This window comes from Macrotis lagotis, chromosome 8, assembly GCF_037893015.1.
Source record: "Macrotis lagotis isolate mMagLag1 chromosome 8, bilby.v1.9.chrom.fasta, whole genome shotgun sequence".
NCBI classification, from domain to species: Eukaryota; Metazoa; Chordata; class Mammalia; order Peramelemorphia; family Peramelidae; genus Macrotis; species Macrotis lagotis.
Window position 1 is genome coordinate 181,199,632 of NC_133665.1, and position 22,260 is coordinate 181,221,891.

Genomic DNA, 22,260 nt, shown 5'->3' on the forward strand with positions numbered 1-22,260 from the left:
GATGTAGATATAGCTATATATATCTAGCTAAAGATATATTGAGAGATTGATATAGATAGAAGAAAGATATAGATTTATATAGAGAGAGAATATTATAAAGAAAACTACCAAGTAATAACAGCAACTACTTCTTAGCATTCTGTGAAGGCCAGTCAGAAAAATAATCTTTAAAATGCTTTGGGACCTTCACAATACTAGGTCAGTGTTAATATTATTATTAACTATTGCTAAAGAGCCAGCTGGGAGTAGCCACAATAACTCTGCATTTGGAATCAGAGAACCAACTTGGTCAAATGGCCCTACCATTTTGAGCCTTAATAATTCTCATCAGTAAAATAATGAAGTCAAATTAGGTTATCTCTAAAGTCCTTCCCAGCTCCGTATTTGACTTTAAGCCATACACCAACCAACTTGGAGCTGTCAGTTTTTCAGCCCATTACCAATTAAGCACATTATAGCCATGTCTCATCAAGGTAGCTTCTTAACTCTTTTTTAATGATACAATAAATCTTCTAAAAGTAACTTTTCCCCAGTATAATTATGGAGAATATCAACTTCCATTGTTTCATTCATCTTCTAGAGATCTTGCTATACTCTTAATGAGCAACCATACTTTACAGTAGTCACAAGCAGACAGCTGGCATTGAGAGTTTCCAACTGCTGGGGAAAAATGCACCTTTTGGGGGGGAAAAAAGTCAATGGTCTTGTCAGAACTTCCAAGAATCATGAAGAAGATAGTTATCTTTTCCCCCAGTTCGTTTAATTGCACCCTGTCCTATTCTGCAGTCTTAGGTTGAGCCTACTTTGTAAAAGAAAATATCATGTGAATGGGCAAAGTCTGTCTTTGCAATGAGAATGTGCCAAAATATGGGGCTGCCCAGCTCAACACAGTTTCTTTTCTAGCCCTCTGAATGCCAAACTGCTCAAAGTGCCACATCCACCATCATTCCTCTGTATTCTCCCCTAAGAAGTTCCCTTGTCTTCAAATAACTCTACTTTCATTTCACTCAATGCTTCTTCCAACACCTAAGAAGAGACGGGTCTTCATACCCCTTTAGCTGACACCATAGGAGGGACTGTGAAGACCTACTTAGTGTGTGTTCTTTCCACAGCTTTGTTTCTGATCTTGGCTCTGCTTTGCTGAATGCTTTGCTGCCTTTCCCAACTCGGTGAAAATCATAGAAAAGCAGGAAAAACTTGATTAATTTCACATGGAAGCCTAGTTGGTGAATATAGAAGCTTGGGGTCTAAAGAGACAGAGACGGGTGCGGAGTTAGGATGACAGGTTTTTAGTGCCCACTTTCTTAAGATTTTACCTACTTTGGGACATCCGAAGACCTGCTTCAATTCTCCATGTACCATTTCTTCATTGTCAAATGCTTCATCTATCCCTCTACTCACCTAAAGCCTGGTCAGAGCTTAGAAAGATTATTTAGATGATTATGGAAGTCAGGTGGTTTCTATCTCCCGGGAAAGGATGATTGGGGAGGGGAATCTTCCTCTGCAGTAAACTTTGAGTGAACAAGGTAGTAATTATTCAGATCTCATGCTTCTCATTCTTCTTGCTAATATCTATTGCCTCATTCCATTGCTTTTTTTCTTCTCTTCCACCTTGTAAGTGGACAGGAAAACTAACAAAGGGGATCATTTATTAACATATCAAAGGTTTTGGGGAAAAATGATTTCAATATTATCTATATCAGTGTCACAGATAACAATTGACCATTCCATACCATAATTTTGCCTTTGTCCTAATTCTAACAAAGGATACAACCATACTCAACAAAAGCTTTCAGTTGTCAACTGTCTGTATGTAGGTTCAAGTTGGAAGTCCAAGAGAGAAGGAAGGAAAAAAGGGAAGAAATAATGGAAAGAAGATTAGTAAGAGAGAGAAAAGGTGTTGTTTTCCTTCTTCTGTTGACTTTTTACAATGTTTTCAGAGGTATCCAAGACAGAGGAGGAATGATGGAAAACATGGTGCTAAAACTGGTCTTTTACTGTCGATGATCAGGGTTGGAAAGTTTTCACTAGTAAGGCATTCCCATAATACAATGGAAAGAAAGGATTGTGATGGGCAATGGTTGAGATGCCTTAGTCAAATAGTGCCTAGAAGTGACTCAGGTCCTTGGAGACTCTTGAGTAACCAACCAAGAATCAGACTTTGTCTCAAATATAGAGGGGCCAGATTGTTAGACTTGGAAGGGGACCTTAGGACATCATGCAGCCCAAACCCTTTATTTTACTTATGACAAAATTCAATGTGAAATCAGGATTTGAATTCCAGTTCTCTTGACTCCAAATCCTAAATGCTTTCTACTGCACCATGCTAGAAATTATGAATAATTGGTGCTCAGTAAATATTTAATATTTTGCAAGTCAAGTATCCTGGAAGGGCATACTCAAAAATAAATATTTTCAGGTGGCAGGTAAATGGTTGCCATCTTAAGTGGATAAATTTAACAAATGTGCTAAGAATAATTCATCCTTTCAAGGTTCTCCAAGTGCTTTCCTCACCAGAAGCCTTCAAGTGACTTTTGTTCTAATGAATCATTAAATTGATGTAGAATCACAGACCAACTTTCTGGGACAGCAGTGTCTATTCACCATCTCACTTTCTGCTCAGCCACAAGCCCTGATCTGTGCCATCAAAATTCAAACCCTTCCCAATTCAGGATAATAATTCCATCCTCTGCTTCCCTCACTGTCTTCAAATTCTTCATTCCAACCCTGAGCTCAATTACCGAGGAGGGGGGAACCAAAGACAAAGAACCCAAGATTCCCTCAGAACCCAAGATTGTCTCTTATTTTCTTGAGGGATAAACTAGCAAATTTAGTCTGACAAACCTGAGTTCAAATATGATTCTATTCAAATTATTTAAGCTCTTAACTGAGAGTTAATGAGTCAATGGACTTTAAAGACTCAGAGCTGAATCTATGACCCTTATGAGAGAAGAGAACAGAGTTTCTGGGTTCAGTTGCAAAGAATCCATTTTGAAAATGGGCCAAACTTCACTCCCTTCCCTGGTGTGCTTTGGCCTTTGCACCTGCACAGATAGGTCCAATCTCCCTGGCCTGATAAGCATTTAATAAATAATTGTTGCTCACTCACCAGCCTGCCAGTTGGAAATCCCCTGTGATTCTTAGGGCTCACTGGAACAGAAGATTTTAGTTCATCTATGCTACCTCACTTGATCCTTTTGAGGACATTTGAAGTAGATTCTATAGGTTTTATTATCCCCATTTATAGAAACTGAGGCCAAGAGCAATTAGGAGACTTGTTCAGGAACCCAAACCTAGTAAGCCATTTTGATCTTACCTGACTTTGGCTCCTCAATGAAGGGAAATCGGAGCCAAAAATTTTTTTTTCTTATGACCTCTCTGTTTTCTTCTCTATTATTATTATTATTTATTAATAATTTGTCACATTGAGAGGACTAGGGAATAGCAGATGTACCATGAATTCCAGTTCTCATGTAATTGCTGTTCCTCTTGGAGGAGCTTTGAACTGGATCCAATTCACGGAGTGAATCCTTCATACAATCCAGTTTAAGTCAATCCTACAGACTCACTCCAGGAACAAAACCAGGTGCTGAGGATATAAGATAAAATGAAACATTGAGGGGCTTCTATCCAAAGAGAAATTATTTCCAGGCTAGAGAGACTAAGCCTTGGAATTCAGAAGACCTGGTTTGTCTTACTGCTGACTCATGACCATATGACCATGGACAAATCATATGCCCCAGGAAAGAACATTGCAGTCCTAGACCCACAGCCATCTACATGATGCTTGCAGCCAGGAAGACCTGAGTTCAAATCCAGCTTCAGGCACCTACTAATTATGTGAGGAAATTACTAATTATGTTGAGAACATCGAGATAGATGGAGGCTTGCAAGACATTAACCTCCATTTGTCTCAATTTCCTCAAAAGTAAAATGGAAGTAATAAAAGCATTTGTCTCCCAAGGTTGTTCATGTTCCTAAAACTCATCGCACAGGGCCTGGCTCACAGAGCTAGGTGCTTACACCCTTCTTTCCATTAAGAAAAGCTGATTTGAGATAGATGCTTAGGATGAAAGGTCCTTCTCTGGAAGGGACTTCAGAGCATATCTAATTCAACTTCATTTTGACAAGTATGGAAACTGAATCCTGGTAAGAAGTGATTTTCTGTAGTGCATAGAGGTAGTAAATAGAGGTGAGCTCTGAACTCAGGTTTTCAGAATCAAAATCCAGCCAACCCTTTCCCCCCTGCACCATTATAAAAGCTATTTAAGAAAATTTCCTGTTCATTGTGACTTGATTAATTTGCAAATGCAAAATGCTTTAAATGACTCCTGTTTTCTCCCCGATTTCTTTCTCTCCCTTTCCCTTTATCTGGTTGTCTCTGTTTCTCTCAGTTTCTGGGTGGGGGGAAGGTGGCATTGACACTTTTTTCTTTTTCTTTTTTTTTCAGATCCTGAAGAATAACAGCACACACACACACACACACACACACACACACAAAACACAAAGAGCCTGCAAATTTCTTTCATCATTCTAGCTGAGCTTCTTCCTCCTTCTCCTTCTTCTTCTGCAAAGACCATTTTCTTGGGGGAGGCTTCCAGGTTTCCCCAAAATGATCCCATCCCCAACCCAACATGGCTGCCTCTCCCACCTCTCCCCAACTCTGCCTTCTTTCATGGGCTACTACTGCACAGGAAATAACTTTTGGGGGCTTGGTTGGAAGTTTTCCTTTGGGGAGACAGGGCTTCCTACTGAAAAAACCAACTTGAGGTTTGCACAAACATACACAGCTATATGTGAGAGTCCTGTTTCAGCCCCACTGTTAACGTCCTGGCTCCTAAGGCACTTGTCAGACAGGATGGAAATGGAGAATGGAGACTTGGTGAGAAAGGCTTGGAAACCTACCCCATCACTGCCATCACCAGTTTTCCCCCCTTTTTTTGGCTGCTGATGTTGGAGACAGATAATGGTTCTGACTGAAGTTCAAAGGCTTTTCTATTTCTTCTGATCTCACTGGATCTAGAAATATTCACCTTCTGTCCTCTCTTCACTTTAGTACTTCCTAGACTGCAGCTGTGGGCTTCTTCTCCATGTTCTCTGATATGATGGATTTGTAATTTATCCTGCAGGAACATTTTATTTAAATCTTATTTGACTTTTCTTTGTGTATTTATTAAAGTAAAACTAAAGGAAGGTGCCTGCTCCCTGCCATATGAGAGGGTGCTCTGAGGAGCATCCTTACAGATGTGGGGTATGAGGGGAGACCTGAATATTTTCTCCATAAGGTCTTCCCCATCACTAAGGCTTGGTGACTAAGGAGGTTCCACTGTGGCTACTCCATGGCTTATACCCTTGCCTCCATTGGTAAACTCCAAGAGATGAGGAGCAGGGAAACATACCAGTTAATTCCTTTTCATGTCAAAGTGACTTTTTTTTCGTGACCAGATAGAAAGCTGATGGACAGAACTGATCAAAAAAAGATTTAGGCAAAGCCTGAAGGAATGAAAAATATTTACTCTAACTTCTAGAAGAGAATGAGGAACACCCAAGAAGCAAGCATTGTATGTGCTTTAATGGTTCTTTACAATGCTAGGAGCCACCTTTTGGGTGCCCTCAATGGCACTGTGGTGAAGTTAGAGGAGGATAGGCATGTAGCACAAGCATAGATGGGTTGCAGTCTGTATCAGTGATAGGCATATTCCATTAATGAGAGAACCAATGCACTCTTGTTTTCCAGTGTAACTCGATTACTCAATCAGTCCATTGATCACAAAGCACCCATGTGCCAGACTCTCCATAAGATCCTAGATATATATGAAAAAAAATGCAAAGCAGTTTCTGACTGCAAGGACCTTACACTCTAATCAAGAGACAACATGTATATCTAGAGGACAGAGTCATAGTGACTAGTTGAGTGACATGATGGTGAGATTTCCCTTATGTGGATCTCAGAATCTAATTTAGGGGCTCATGATGGTCTTTGACCACAATGAGAATTCCTTCAAAATCAATGGGATTGAAGATATCTTCCCACGATAGATAGAAATCTATAATTAAATGAACAAAATGACTGTTTCCATATGCTATCAAAATAATAACCCTTCCCTCTGAAATGAGTTACACAAGATTCTTTATTGGCTACTAGCAAGAGTGCAAGGAGGTGATCTACAAGACTAGTTACCCATGCACATGCAGAGAAATAGGGAACTGTCCAGTGTAGGTGACAAGAATATACTTATGGTTTGACTAGATGTGTGTTTGACTTAATTCACCAAACACTTATGAAGCACCTTATTGCTTTCTGTCAGGCTCTGGGATGCACAGATACTGGGAGTACAGACAGTCCTGCCCTCTGAAATTTCTATCAATTTATATTCCTCATTAAGTTTAGGTGATTCCATTGCTGTGTTATAGTAGCTCTGTCTGCTTTCAGGACAGCTCATGTGTTCCAAGTAGAGGCCATGGTCATCATCAATCTTGGAGATTATCTTTCTCTGTGAGTTCCTAGAAGCGAGCGCAACTTAGATGGTGTCAACCTTCAGTACATGCATTGTGAAATGCAATGGCGGCCTTGCACCTCTCCTATATCTTTGCCTACAGAGCCTTACAAACCAGCCAGCATCAACTCTCCTGGGCTCTTATTTTTAAAGCAAGCAAACATTGTTAGTGAAACAATATTGGAGAAAACTATGGGAAATATAGCCATTTTTTTCCTAGATTATCATCACCCTACCAGGAGTAAGAAAGATGGTGATGTTCTTCGGCTGATTTCAAATCATTTGGTATTTCCATTTGGGGAAAAGAATGTGAAAGGATGTCCAGCCATCCCTCCTGCTTGGACTTGGAATTTCCCAAGGACATCAGTGAGAAAATACAAAGAAAGTTCGTGTGACCTTTGTATTTATGTCTTTTACGTGTACGCTAGTAGAATTCTGCTGAAGATAGATTTTTTTAAAACTACTTGATAGCCTGATGTATGTTTCTCCGAGATGATCGGAACATAGAATAAAGATTGGAAGGGATCTCAGCGATCATCTTGACCTACCCCCTCTTGTTATACAACAGAAAACAAGTACCAGAGAAACCAAGTGACTTCTTTGAGACACAGAGCTAGTAAGTAGCAGAGCCTGAAATTAGAAGTTAGGACTTCTACCTTCAAATGTGACCTCGTTTCCCAGTTGCTTCTCACTTTTTCTTCCAAATGGATTTTTTTTTGTTGGTCTTCAGTTGGAATTACTTTAATATATACAATTCTCATTGTGGCTTTGAGAGCTTATGGGACTTCCCTGGGTCCTACAACCAAGGGTCTTTAAGCCAGGTCTTCCTTCTGCCAAGGTCAGTCTTTGTCCACTTTATTTTATACCACACCACTTCCTCTACTGTCCAGAGGTGTCAGAACTGAAAGGGTGTTTTTGAAAGATTGAATTGATTAGGTTTAGAATTCACTTAGAAGACTGAAGCCCACTGAATTTCCTGTATTTTATTAAAAAAAAAAACTACTCTAGTTTTGAAATATAGTTGGGGAACTGAAAGCCCAGAAAAGTGAGGTGATTTAGGAAGTCAATTGCAAAGCCAGCTCTTAGACTCAGGTCATTTGAATCCAAATCTAACTTTTTTCTATTCTGCCATCTTTTGCTTTACCTGAAATCTCAGGAGACTCAAAGAATGCTGAGTTTTAACAACCAGTGCAATGTGAATTTGGACCCACCTGAATTTGGCCAGCTATCACTGCAGGAATTGAATGAGATGGCATGGGAACTCACTATGGCTGCCCTAACATCAAAGGCCCAAGTAGTTGATGAATAAACATTTCACTGGCTAAGCTTTGGTCCATCTGCCCTTGTTGTCTCATGTGATTGCTAAGACTACTACAGCTAATACTTTCCAGCTTCTTATTTCCTCCAAACCTCCTGATTCATGAGAACCACTAGCCTGTGACTTAAAGCAAAAAGGGAACTTTACAACCTGTTCAATGCAAATGAGATTTCTTGCCATTCTCCATTTAATACATTTTTGAAAACTATCTGAAAGACCTGACAAGACCCTTCTAAAGACCTGCTATATTTAAATACTTTTTGTTAATAATCTTGAAGGCCCTTTCCCATGAGGACTGTTTCATTTGGTTCTTTTTATCCCCTAGTCCAGTACTGAGCATATAGTAGGTGTTATCCCATGCTGATTGGATTGGATTGAATATCAAAGAAATCCAGTGAATCTGTTGTTTGGGGATTTTTTATATTTTTTTCTGATATTTTTTTCCAAACCACTTTTTAAATGAGTGTATGAAGCTGAAATAAAACAAAGAAAGAAAGAGGGGGCAGGACAAGAGACTGACTTTGATCTCAGAATATTGAAGGAAGTAGATGCTCTTTTAGTGTATACTATCTTCTATGGATTTATTTCTCTTTCTATACAATAAAATGAGTTTTTTTAAAAAAGTTCTGCTCATCATTAAATTATTCAAAGACTTTTTGGAACCATAAAAGTTAGCTACCTTAGGAAGGTAGACATTGGATACAGAAGAAGGGGTGTTGAGCTCATATATCCATGAGAATGACATTCCATCTACAATATAATTCAATTCAACAAACCTGTACCATATGCCTGCAGTGCCAAGTACTGGCTAGTTCCCAGGGATGAAGGGTCAAATCTAAAATCACTTTCTGACCTCAAGAGGCTTGCATTCCATTGTAGGGACACATTATGAACAAATCAAAAAGAAATGTAATTACAGAAGGGGGGAAAATCCATCCCTATTGCTGGTAGCTAGAAGCTTTTGTCTCCTAATACTTTTCAGTTGAGATCCCTTACCCCTGGGGCCTGCTCATATATTAAAAGATTCCCTGGTGGATCCATTTGGTAATACCAAACATTGAAAATTAAAGTTAAAAAAAAACCAGACCCCTGTTCTGCTCAAGAAACTTCATTCTCTACTCAATCTCCAGTTTGAAACAAAACTCCAGTCTTTGGTATTTCGGGTCCTTCATCATCTGGTTCCAACCTAATTTTCTTGTCTGATTTCATATCATACACCCACCCGCACATGTTTATTTAGAAGTCCAATTTATTTTTAACCTTTTCTTTGCCTTTGTTTGTCCTCTCTGAATATTTCTGAGTCCACTCATTTTCAGCCAGGGGAAGGTAAACTCCCTTTGTACAGGACTGCTTCATGTCCCAGTGGCATAGGCTTGGTAAGTGTTTGTTGAATTAATTGCTTAAAGACTGTCTCATCACTCAGATCCCATTATTTAATGACAAATTGTAATCAGCAATGAACATTTCTAATAAACTTCTCTGAGAACTACGAGGCTACTTTACTCAGGTTAGAATTCTGCTCTGATTATCATCTGTAAACCCTTAGGACAAGGCAATTGTGTTTAGGAAGCCAATTTTTCCAGTATTACAAATCTGCCAAAACGAGGAACCTGGGGACCAGAAAGGTAAGTCAGAATAAGAATCGTGCTCCCAAGTGGGATTTTCATAAATTTCCAAGAACCTGAGAAAGAGTTATCTGTCTAGAACAAGGATGGCTGTATTGATACTGAGTTCTTTAAATAAATGAGTGAGGTTCTCCCAAGAGAAAAAGGAAATACAGGGATTTGTGGTATTGCCACAAATCCTCTTTACTCCTGAACAAAGGCAAATTGGTACTTTTTCTAGTCTAAGATGGGACCAGGTGGGGGAGGGGTCCTCCTTGGCTCCTCTGGGTCCTCAAACCTTCCCACTGAGGAAGTGGTGATTTTCATTTTTAAACATCAGCAGAGATGGATTAAATTTATTCCAGCGCCTATCCCCAAACAAAAACAAACGAGAATATCTATCCGAGTGTGACTGTGGACAATTCAACATGAAACCATAGAGTTAGAGCTGGCAGAAACCTCGGTCCAATGCATTCATTTTACAAGTGAGGAAACTGAGGCCCAGGAGAGGATGAGACTTGCTCAAAGACACAAAGGAAGGGGCAAAGACAGGATTTGATTCTAGATTCAAATTCAAGCTCCATCTTGGTTTGATTACACAGCTATCCAGTTAAGCAGGCATTTAATGGGTGCCCAATGTGACCTTGCTCACACAAAGTCATTCCAACCCTCAAGGAGTACTGTCCAGTCTACTTACAGTTGTGTTGATATAGCCATCTCAGGGCAGACCTAGTTCATAGCTGATAGTCTCCATAATCTTTGTAAACTGATTCTAAAAAAAACCAAGACATTGAAAACACAGCTACTATTGGATAGTTTTTTAAAAGATTTCCCTAGAAGAAAGCACTCTTCTGTATATCATTTTCTTTCCCTTATTATTTATGTTAGAGTAGGAAAATTCATTGATTCCCATATCACTACTAAATGGTTCATGTGTGTGTGTACATACAGTCATAATATCCCTGCCCCATTAGAAATGCTAAAAAAATTTATATTGCAAACATGTGACCATAGGTGACAAGCACTTGGAATGGAGTGAAATTGGCAATTTTCTTTTCTTGCTTTAATGATATTTTTATACAATTTTATATGCTGTACAATTGAAAAATATTTGCTATTTTCATTTGTAGAACTCTGCTTAGGCTTTTTATCAGATGTGGGGACAGTTGCTCAGTCAAATTCTCCCACTCTCTCTTTTCCTTCTTTTTTCCACCCTTTTCTTCCTCCTTTCTTCTTCCATGTTCTTTTCTCCTCTTATCTTATTCCTGCTTCTCCTCCTTTTCTTTCTTTTTTTCCCCTTTACTTTCTCTTCATTTCACCTCCACTTCCTTTTCCTTTGATGTATCTTTCTTTTTCTTCTTCTCTTACTCCTTTCTCCATCCTTCTCCTTTCCCTCCTTTTTTCTTTTTCCTTCTCTTCCTCTTCCTGTTTCCCCAGATATAAGCCATTTAAACACCTAGTTAACAAAACAAAGCTGGCCTTTTGTTCCTTTTCTCTGATTTTGCAGTCCCTTCCCTAGGTGATGTATTAGGTAGAAAAGAGAGGCCCAGCTAGAGGTTGGGGAAGCTCAGGTACTCGTGAAAGATCATCTGACTTTTGTAGGGTGAATCTCAGGGATGGCTAGCCATGCTAATTTGACCTTCCATTAGTCAGTCAGCTTTCTGGTGTATCCTGATGTTTGTTTTGGCTTTAAAGATGCTACTTGCTCTTCCCTGCTGATGTTTAGGAATGTTCAATGCAAAATATAAGCCATATGCTGAAGACAGCAATCACCCCAACTTTAGTCACTGATTACACTCCTGTCCAAATGAACTGTGGGGAATGCTTAGTCTGATGTTTAAGGGGGTCAAGAGACAAGGAACAAAAATCACCAAACTTGAAACTGGAATCTTGCCATTTTGGTTTTTCCTTGAAGGGATTCAATGGGAATTTCTCTATGTATTTATTCTTAAGAGTTTCTTTGAGGTGGATGATATTAAAATAAATTGATCTTTAAAGTCATAGAGAGGAATGTCTGTTTTTGAAAGAAAAAAGTGCATTGTGATGTGCCTCATGAAGCAAGAAAATAATAAAAATATATTCTAAGGGTTAACATTTTACCCTGATGATGCTGGTTTATCTTCTCAAGTGACATCATATTGTATCTCCAATTGCAAAAATAAACACTAAGAGATTCATGCAAAAGAGTAATCTTGTTATCAGAAGAAAAAGCACACTACTTTAAAAGTATGTTTTAGTAAAGAATAAATACTTGTATGTTGCTTTGGTTACCAAATAAAAAACAGAGATATCCACTCAATTGGAATTTGAATGGTGAAAGAGCTGGTTTTTTTTCTCCCCCTCAACTGTTCTCCACTTAATACAATGATGCCTCTCATGTCCATTCTACCATAATTTTTTAAAAGAGTTCTCTAACCTTCACTTGCAACCCTTTCAAGTACAAACACCGAGATTATGCTCATCTAAATGCACATGTAAAATGTACATAGAATCATAGCCTTTCAGATCTAGAAGTAACTTTAGAGGCCAGCCAGTCCAGCCTCTCATTGCTCCGCTCCCCTATTTTATAAATGAGGAAATGGAGGTCCAGATAGGAACATGCAGGCAATAAGTGGCAGACTGGATTTGAACTCATTTTCTAGTCTCATATTCAGTTGAGAAGTCCTGAAATAACTCAAAGCCCATAAGTTAAGAAATAAAACATCTTTAATTGAAATAGTAAAGTGGCAAGTCCACCACTCTGGGAGATATTCATGAGTACAGAGCACAGCGGATGTACTAACCCCGAGACTAGGAAAATATTTTTATACTTTGAGAAGGATAGTACGAGGTGAAAGACCTGGTCGTGAGACGCCAATTGTCCTTGACATTCTAGCCATTTTACCACTCATACCGTGAATCCCAATGGAAGTGGGACAAGAATACTAGGAGCCACCATTGAAACTGGACTGGTCCAAGCTGACTTTGTTTACAGGGTAAGATCCAAGAGGCCACTGTTTTTACCAATTTTCTGTCACAGCCACATACCATACTCCAGTGAGAATAATAAGTCCTCCAAAATAGACATATGTATTTGAATTCTCAATATTGAAGCTAAAATTAGAGAAATTATGGTCATTGGTTCCAGTTCAATGAAAATATACAGTGTCAATTCAAATAATGTAACCACTTCAGGAAATCATTATTCTGGCTAATCAGGACCTAGCTGTAACAGAACAATCAATATCTACCACGGGAGTCTATCTCATTTCCCATTTCTCAAGTCCATATATTGTGAGACTGGCATCTATTATGAATACATTGGTATTAACCTCAATCACAATTCTCACTAATGGTTTTGATGCTAAGTAGGGAGTGGGCACTGTCCTCAGCCTCCTGCTGCTCCCTCCTGTCTACACCCAACCTAGGCTCTCCAGATCCATTGAGGATTCCATTCACCTGGATTCTCACCTAGCTCTGTCTGCACCAAGGTTAATCTCCCATCTTCTCCCCATAGAGTCCACCAAACAAGTATGCAAATATCTCTGGGTTTCTAAAGACTTATTACCAAGAGCTCCCTAGAAACTCAAGTTTCAATTAGTTCACAAAAGGATAATATTATTAATCAAAGTAAAAGGTGATTTAAAAAAAACCAGGAGTGAATAATCCTGGTCTCTAGTGTTGCTCCAGGTCTTTCTTAGCTCTCCTTCCCTCCAGCAGGTCCCCTACTTTGTACTTCTCTCCCTGGTGCCAGCAAAGCCATATTCCAAACACTTCCTGTATGGTCCTAAGCCAAGATGGGAATGAAGAGGACTCAATTCTTGAATCTGGTTTCATCCAATTTCATCTCTTTTTGACAGCAAGGTGATAAGAGCTGTTATTTCTGGCATTCTGAATCTCAAAAATGTTCCACTCTTCAAATTCAGCATCCCAGAACAAAGCCCCAGTGGCCTACCCTAGTTCAGAGGCTCGGAGAAGGACCTCAGAAGTCATCCAGGCCATCCATCAAACCTCATAGATAAAGGAATATGGCCCAAATTACACAAAACAGGATTCATCCCTAGTTCTTCTGACTCTAAATCTGGTTCTCTTCCCATCCTGACTTCTCAAAACCCTCCACCTTGGCTGAGACTAAGGTCTCAGGTTTCCAACTGCCAGAGTCAAATTAGCCTTTAGGTCAATTGGCCCCAAAATAATCTGGGCTGAGTGACTTGCCCAGGGGCACATAGCTAGTAAGTATCAAGTGTCTGAGGTCACATTTGCACTCACAACCTCATGCCTTATCTACTGCACCACTTGGCTGCCCCATGCTTTAAAACTTACTTTCTCTTTGGTCCATAAAATGAAGGTTATTTCCCTGTCTCCAAAATTTCAGGCCAACTTCTAAGACCCTTGGAGATAACTAGTTGCCTAATGAAAGAGAGGGCTGGACATGGAGTCAGAATGATCCAAGTTCAAATCTAGCCTCAGGGCTAGTCACTTAAACCATTTGCCTCCTCCCTTTCTTTATCTATAAAATGAAGGTAGTGATATCACCTACATCAAAGTGTTGTTGTGAGCATCAGATGAGATAATATTTAACTGGTGCTTAATAAAGGGTCTAGAGTTCTCTATAAATACAAAATACTATCTCCACTACTCTTGGAAAGCTTCCTGCTCCCTAGGAAAGGCCTTGCCCTATTGAACTTCCAAAGATACTTCTCAAAGAGTTTAGCCCAGCTTCTTACAAGTCCTATTTCTCCCATGACCCATTAATTTCATTCCTGGTAGAGTTGACTTCAGTCAATGGACTAGCTCATTGTTGAAATCATTTAGACAATGGAGGTGAAGTTCAGTTATTAAGTTAGCATTTGAGCCTGGAATATACATTGTCAGTGGCTCTAGGACCCAATGGCACTCATCATTTCCTTGAGCCTGTCTCCCTCAGTGTCATTCCCATTAGTGGGCAAGAATGGATAGATTCACTTTCTCTTCCTGGTTCACTATCCCTGCCCCATGCTAGTCCTTCCATGAATTTCTATTTCCTTCCTGAGGGTGGTCTTTAGCTCTCACTTTTCCTAACTTGATGACAGATCAACCCTGAACCCAATTCAGCTAACTCTTAGGTCTGACTTAGTTACCTCTTTCCATGCTATCCTTTCTTTCACTGTCTTTCAGAGAATCTTTCAGACTCCTATTATTACAGGGTTAAACTATCCAGAGTACTGAAGGATTTATAATTCCTATAATGTGGAACTCCTCTCCCCCACTTCACTAACTGTAGATTATTCCCTAACTCCAACCAGGTCTGGAACATGCCCTTGGACCATGAGAAGTTAGGTGACTTAACCAGTAGGCATGAGAGATTAGATTTGAACATAGATTTTCCTGACCCTAAAACCACCTCTTTTTTCACCATGCCACCATATTGTTTTTTAATACAGGAGTATGATTAGTCATGCAGTCCTACCATAGTTTCCATTAATATTAAAGAAAATCAAGTTTTTGATGATTCCTCTCAAAATTTCCCAGCAGCCTTTGGGACTGATGCCATTATGTTCTTCTTGGGATGAGTTGCTTAGGGTTAGGGTTTAGAACTATATTTACAAGTGATGATTCTTAGTGTGGGTGCTCCCTTCAAGGTCACAAAGCTAGTTATCACCATTCTTTCATCAATAAATTCATGAATGGTTGCCTTTCAATAGAACTAATGCAAATATCCATCCCAAATAGTTGAAACTCACTCATGTTTAATATGGGACGTGGGATTTCCCCCCAATCCTCTGCTATCATGCACCTGATAAGAAGGAATAAATTTAAGCATATAATAGGGGTTCCTGAACTTACAGTACTTATCTTCCATGTCTCATCAATTCTGCCTTCACAATCAAACATCCGGGATTTTGAAAAGCTCCATAGATATGGTGCTTTACAACATTGCTTAGATCTGTCTGCCAATTCTGCCCACATGGCTAGCACTCATTTGTCCCTCATCATCTCTTGCCTGGACTGTGGCAATCACCTCCCAGTTAGGGTCCTTGTCTCCCATCTCTCTCCTCTCTAATCCTCCTTGCATACTCATGCCAAAGAGAAATCCTGACTATATCACTCCCCTGTTGAAGAAGCTTCAGTTGATTCCTATTGTCCTTGGGATCAATCACTATGCTAAGTGCTGAATAAAATACAACATCCTGTTTGGCATTTCAAACCCTTCAAAATTGGTTTCTGGGCTATATTTCTTGATTCCACATTACATCCCTCATACACTTCCTTTTCCACCCCAATTCACCAACTTGCTATTCTCAAATGCAACATTTCTCCTTCTCCCCTCTCCTTTCTTTGCACAGGCTTCTCTTCATCTCTCAACTGGGGTTGTTCTCTCTCTTCACCTCCTCCCTGGGAACCCTCAGCTCCATTGGAAACTTAGCATCCAGGCCCATCTCCTAAAAGAGACCTTTTCACTTGTCAGCCAACTCTTCTCGGCCTCAGGTCACTTTTTACTTGCTTTGTGTTTATTTTGTGTTTGCAGGCATGATAAAAAGCTGCCCCTTCTCCCCAGGCGCAGGAAAACCGAGGCAGGCATTTTATTTTTATTTTCTTTTAGTGCCCTCATTACTCAGCATTGTCTGTTACCCAAAACTGAAGAGATGGAGAACTTCAGAAGCACCCATTTCATCCAGCCTATATACTTGGATGTGCCCCCTTCCCCCCAAGCAATGGGTTGTCTAGCCTCTGCTTGCAAACCCTCAAGGAGCAGAAGCCCAGCCTCCCTAGAGGCTACCCATTCCATTCCAAAGTGTGCCTAATGTTCAAGCCCAGATCTGCCTTCTTTGTAGCTTCCACCAGGACCAGCTCCAAGCTTCTATCCTTTGCAGACTACAGAGCCTAGCTGATCCTGCTGCTGTGTGATAGCCACCCATAGAGGGCTTTCCAGGTCTGGTCTGATAGATGCTCCATGTGAAGGAATGGAAGCAAAGGATGAATGGAACGCTCCCTTCAGGGACAGCACTAATTCATTTAGTCTAGAATGTATATTCTAGCAATGGCTGTAGTAGGGTCAGAGCCAGATTGGCAGAGCTTTTCAATGTCAGACCAAGGAGTTTGCATTTGCTCCTAGAGGCAAAAGGGAATCACCCAAAGCCTTTGAGCAGGGGAATATGTTGAGACTTCTATTTTAGGAGAAACATTTAGTCAGCTGTGTAAGGGATAGATTGAAGGCAGAGGGTAGGGGAAGGCAGTTACCAATTAGGAGCTATTGCAATAGTCCAGGAAAAGGGTGTTGAGAAACCTGTACTAGACTGTGTGACTGGAGAGAAGGGAAGTAATGAAAGTGATTTTGAGGAAATAGAAATAGCAAGACTTGGCAACTGATTGTAGGGAGGTGATAGGGAGACAGATATATGAAGTATATAGAAAGATATCTACGTACATTTATATCTAACTAGACATATATATATAGCCTAGAATTATACATATACACACACACACACACACACACACACACACACACACACATATCCTAGAATTCTATAGCTAGATCTGTAAGGGCTATAGAGACTGCATAATCCAACCTCCTAAAGTTACATATGAAGAAATCAAAGTGTATAAAATTGTTTGCCCAAGGGCACCAAAATACCAATGTCATCGAGCAAAGTTGAGCCCTATTCCTTTGACTCCAGAGGCAGTCATATTATGATGTCTGCCTCATCTGCATATGGATGATAGTTAAACATGGATGAATGAGGGACACCACCAAGGGAAAGAACATAAAGTAGAAGAATCGTCATGGCATAAGACAGAACATGGGAGACATCATACAGATGAGAGGAGAAGCAGGAGATACCCACTTCCCAGAAACCAAGGGGGAAACAATAATCTAAGGGAACAGAGTGGCTGATAATGCCCAAAGCTGTCAAGGGTCAGATCAGGGAAGGACTGAGAAAAAAGGCTGTTGGATTATTTCTAGAGAGATTGGGTCATTCTGGTGATGGACTCAGAAGATGTATGGCAAAGAGATAAGAATTTGAATGAATGGTGAGGAAATGGAGAAAGAGCAGGGTAATTAAGGATGATAGCTTGAGAGAATGTGAGGCCAACTGGAGATATTTTAGGACTAAGGGAGCCTGGACATGGTGATAGACAATGGAGGAAAAGGGTTTCCTAGATAATTTCAATAGATCGCAAGCTCCTTGCAGGGCAGGACCTATTAAAAAGTTCAGCATCAGAAACTGATAGCATTTTAACAGTGCAAATGAAACAAAGAATAGATACTATTTGCCATCAGCTTTTCCATTGTGCCCTAAGGACCATGGAACCTTTCCATCTGACTTGCAACAGAACCTTCCATGAGATGTCTCCTCTGATGGAATGTGAGCTCCTTGAGGGTAGGACTGTGTCACTTTTCTATTTGTCTCCTTGATGCTTAGCACAGGCTGAACCCTTGATAAATACCTTTTCGTTTCACCATTTTGTATATCTCTTTCCAGAAACGAACACAATACTCTGTAATAGGTCTTTAATAAAGGCTTCCAGGTTTAATTTGATGTATTTTCCTCCTTTGTTTGCTGTACAACAGTCAGCCACACCAATACATACCTCATCTTATTAACACAGAACTGACCCACTTCTGATCTTAGGTCTCAAAGGCCTTGAATTCCTTGGCTTCAGTGGCACTCCCCTTTAGAGCTGACCTCATTTTTGGCAAAGAGCAACTCGACCTTGCATTATGGACAAAGGGTTAAATGACTCAGTGATCAGTGGGAAAATATGAAACTAGGTGCAGGTCTATGCTTTCACATCAATGGATGATAAAAGGATGAGATGAACTAGAAACCCTATCTCCTATGACAGACCATTAGCAATGATGTCTGATTAAAAGGCATTGTGGCTAAATAGGGTTTTTTCTACCCCAGCTTAACTCTTGATGCCTGTTTATGGACAATGACTGAGAAGTTGTCAATATTTTTAAAAAGACATACGGAAGACACTTAATGCATGGTTAGGCCAAGGTTTGAAGCTTTGCTATCAGGACATCTTTTACAATGCCTGGCATGGTTGTTGAGGATTCTGAGTCCTGTCCATTAAGCATTTGACAAAGAAAAGGCATTTTTCCCCTTTCTCCATGCGCTCTCCCTAAAATAGGACATCCATTTAAACCATTCATAAAACATCACTTGATAAAAGCACTCTGCATTTATTAAAGGTCTCTTCTTCCTATCATCACTACCCTTCAACACTACACTTTTGATACTATTATCTTTTTGACTTGCAGAGTCAATGAGGGATCCCCAGGTGACTTCCCTCTTCTCCTTTAGTGACTCCATCTTTAGCCACCATTTCCATATAAAATGATCAGTCACATTCACCTCCCTATACTCGTTGCTTTAGCCACTTCTCAGTTTTCCTGCCATACTTCTCAATTGCCAGGAATTGCCTAAAGATCATACTGGACAAGAATCTTGAGAATCAAGGGGTTGATCAAATGAATCAATGAACAGAATATACAGTTGGTTGGTCCTTCAAGAGAACCAAAATGACATCCCCATGTCAAGGTTCAACATGTCCATCTGTGGCTGATCATATCAACATGAGTTCAGAAGGCTCTACCACAAGTCAGGCACAAATAGACCATGTAAACAAATGGAGCGGAGATCTCTGGAATCACTTCACCCAGGATCACATTCTGCCTTCCTCACTAACCACCTGTGTGATCTAGAGTTAATGAGCTCATCCTTTTGGGCTTCAGATTTCCTTCCCTATAAAATGAGCATGTTGTTTGATGGCATCTGAGGCTTTTTCCAGCAATAGGATGATAATCTAGTATCCATTGGGATACACTCCTATTCTCATGAGACATTTTCCTGGCAGCCATACTTCCACATGATATTCACATGTTTTAAAAATCGATTAGAAGAAAACCTGTGGCAAATAATCATTCATATTACATAGTGCTTTACATGTTACTAAGAATGTTAGACACGAAAATCAAAGAGCAAGAACCTGGGAGTCAGGAAAGACCTGGCTTTCATTCATCTTCATACTCATTAGCTGTGTAACCATAAGTAACCATAAGTTCACCTCCGATCCTCACTTTTCTCACCTGTAGCCTTGGTTTAATAATAGTACCCATTTCCCAGGGCTTTTGTTTATATAAAATGAGAGAAATGAGAGAAAAAAATGGGATATGCTAAAGAACTCCGAGTTAGTTATTCTTGGTATTCTCATTGTTATTAATATCAGTGTTATCTCATTTGATAAAGGAAGAGGTCTAAATTCCCCCTGAATCTTTACTGTTCCTGTTTTTTTTCTTATAACAGGCACAAAGCGACGTCCTCATGGCTCACCGGCCCCAAGCACAACCTCATCGAGTCGCCTTACATTGCCAGGTCAGTCCACAGCATCATGCTGTGATGTGTTGTACATGATTATACTGATGCCTTAATTTCCCAATTGTTGAGTTGAACACTCCATGAGTGAAAGCTCTGGTCCATCACTCATCTAGGCTATATTATGCTCATGCACACACATACATATTATTTATATTTGTAGCTCCACATAGCTTAATAGAACATCAGCCTTTGTTCCTTAGGAGACATTCACCAACATGTCTTAAGTGTCTTCCATGGGCTCGGCATTGCACTGGTCCTCTGCTAAGCTTTCACTCTTACAACATTTAGGATAAACAGAAAGAATAAAATTATGAAATCCCTTGATGAACTGGGCAACAGGGAAATATCTGCAGGGGTCTGGCTCTAAAAGTATAAATAATATTCTTGAAATGCTTTTGACAATCCCTCCCATGTAGTTATTTGAATAGATTACTCTTGATTCATTCTTTTCTCTATTTGCAGTCAAATGACCAACCCCATAAATTCAGAGGCTCTCCCTTTCTTCTCCCCTCCTCTCCTTTCCCCTACCCTCATTTCCTTCTCTCCCCTTCTCTTTCCTTTCTCTGCCTTCCCTTCCTCTCCTCTCCTCTTCCCCTTCCTTTCTCTTCCTGTCCCCTCCCTTCCCTTCTTCTCTCTTTCTTTTCATTCCCCTTCCCACCTTTCTACTCTCCTCCCTTTCCCTTCTCTCCTCTTGTCCCATCTCCTCCCCTTCTCCAATCCCTTCATCCTCCCACCCACTCCCTCACTGCTCCTCCTCTGTTGCCCTCTATACAAAGTTTACTGAAGAATGCCCAGCATTTGAAGACCTCCACCTTCTGATTGCTATCTTGCCTACCAAGATTTATCTCCCTCTTCCAGACACAAACCAACCCAAACTACTCACTGCTCACCAACTTTCATTGCATTAGAGACCCTATTCCTTTGTTCTTGCTCCACCCTGAGTCTAAAATGTCCTCCCTCATCTTCCCCTGCTCAATTCTTACTTTTCTTTGAAAACCCAGCTCCAGGTTCAGAAACCTTCCCTGGACCTCACCAGCTAGTAAGGACCATCCCTGTGACACCTGCAGATCACTGGCTTTGGAGCTCTCTAGTGTTTGTGTCACCTAACCTCCCAGATCTTTGTTATTTGTGGCATCTTATCTTCCCGAAGGGTTTCGAGGTCTCTGTTTTGAGTAGGATACTTAATTTCCTAATACTGGAAATTTTTCATTAATATTGGATGAAGACTAATCCTTTAAAATCATAAAAAGGAGGAATGACTGAGGTCTCTAGTTGGAGCTAACTTGGATTTTACTATAAGAACTGTACTTATATGAAAAGGGAAACCTGGCATCTATGGATGGGACTCTGTTTCCTTTGTGTTTAGATCTCTTAGGTTTCAGGAATTGCAGATTTGAAAGCTACTCTTCTTTTGGTTGTTTTAGTAAGACTTGCTTTGGCATCAACCGAATCTCTAAGGGTTGTGACCCTCAGTCATGCGTAGGAAAAGTCATACTCATTATTCTAGCTATATAGAAATTATAGAAATAATTGGTTTAGGGAAAGGGGACTTTGGAGTCAGAGAACCTGACTTTTATCCTTTGCTGGGCCTATTTCCCCATATTTCAAAAGAGAGTATTGGATTTAATGAATGCTGAGGTTCCCTCCAGATCTAGACATTATAGAATAATGGTTCATCTTCTTTCATGGGAAAGAGGAGGAAAATCAGGAAAAAAATTGAAGTGGTGGAAGAATATTGCTATATAAATAATGGCAGGAAATGGTGAGGAAGTTCTCCTAAAAAGGTTTCATGGCCTAGAACAAGAGTTGGGCTCAAGTCCTGCTTCAGACACATTAGCTGGGTGGCCCTGGGCAGGTTGGTTTACATTTCTTGGCCTCAGTTTCCTCATTTGTAAAATGGAGATAATGATAAAGTAGTGTTCCCCTCACAAGGCCACTGTGAAGATTCAGCAAGGCAAGGTCTTTGAAGTCAACCTAGATGGGACCCAATGGATGCCCACTGCTAAACCAGTAGAGACAGGTTGGCACTTACATCTCCCCAGACTAACTCATCATGGACCTTCAGAAGACACCAAGCAAAGGGTCAGAGAAGAAGTCTGATCGACAGAAATAGAAGGAATAAGAAATGAAATTATAAGATGACACTAGTCAATAGATTTCTATTTAAGGCTTAAAAATTAGAGTTAAGGGAAGCTTCCATTTGTATTGGGGTTTTGGCTGGAAACTGATAATGACAGATCAAACAATAGGACCAAAGGTAGGGAGACATCATGAGGAAAAGGTAAGAAATCTAAATATTAAGAGATCCTTAAGTCAGTGACTCCCAAGCTGAGCTTCAGAGACAACTAAGCAATATAGTGAAGGAAGTTAGGAAGCCCTGAGTTCAAATCCTGTCTCAGACAGCTAATAACTGTGTGACTGGGCAAGTTATTTAACTCTGTTTGCCTCAGTTCCTCATCTGTAAAATGAGCTGGAGAAGGAAATGGAAACGAACT

General features: G+C 40.1%; 1 protein-coding gene across 8 annotated transcripts in view; it reads left to right on the forward strand.

Annotated features, from left to right (window-relative positions):
• PDE1C (phosphodiesterase 1C) overlaps positions 1 to 22,260 on the forward strand; it is a 436,829-nt gene that overhangs the window by 397,358 nt on the left and 17,211 nt on the right. For 5 of the 8 annotated variants that reach the window (XM_074198958.1, XM_074198957.1, XM_074198959.1 and 2 more), the window contains exon 18: positions 19,694 to 19,762. In XM_074198958.1, coding sequence (XP_074055059.1) covers positions 19,694 to 19,762 — 69 coding nt within the window. Of the gene's footprint in view, positions 1 to 4,450; positions 7,824 to 19,693; positions 19,763 to 22,260 lie in introns of those variants that run through there. The other 3 variants (XM_074198963.1, XM_074198962.1, XM_074198964.1) reach the window with 3 other exon arrangements.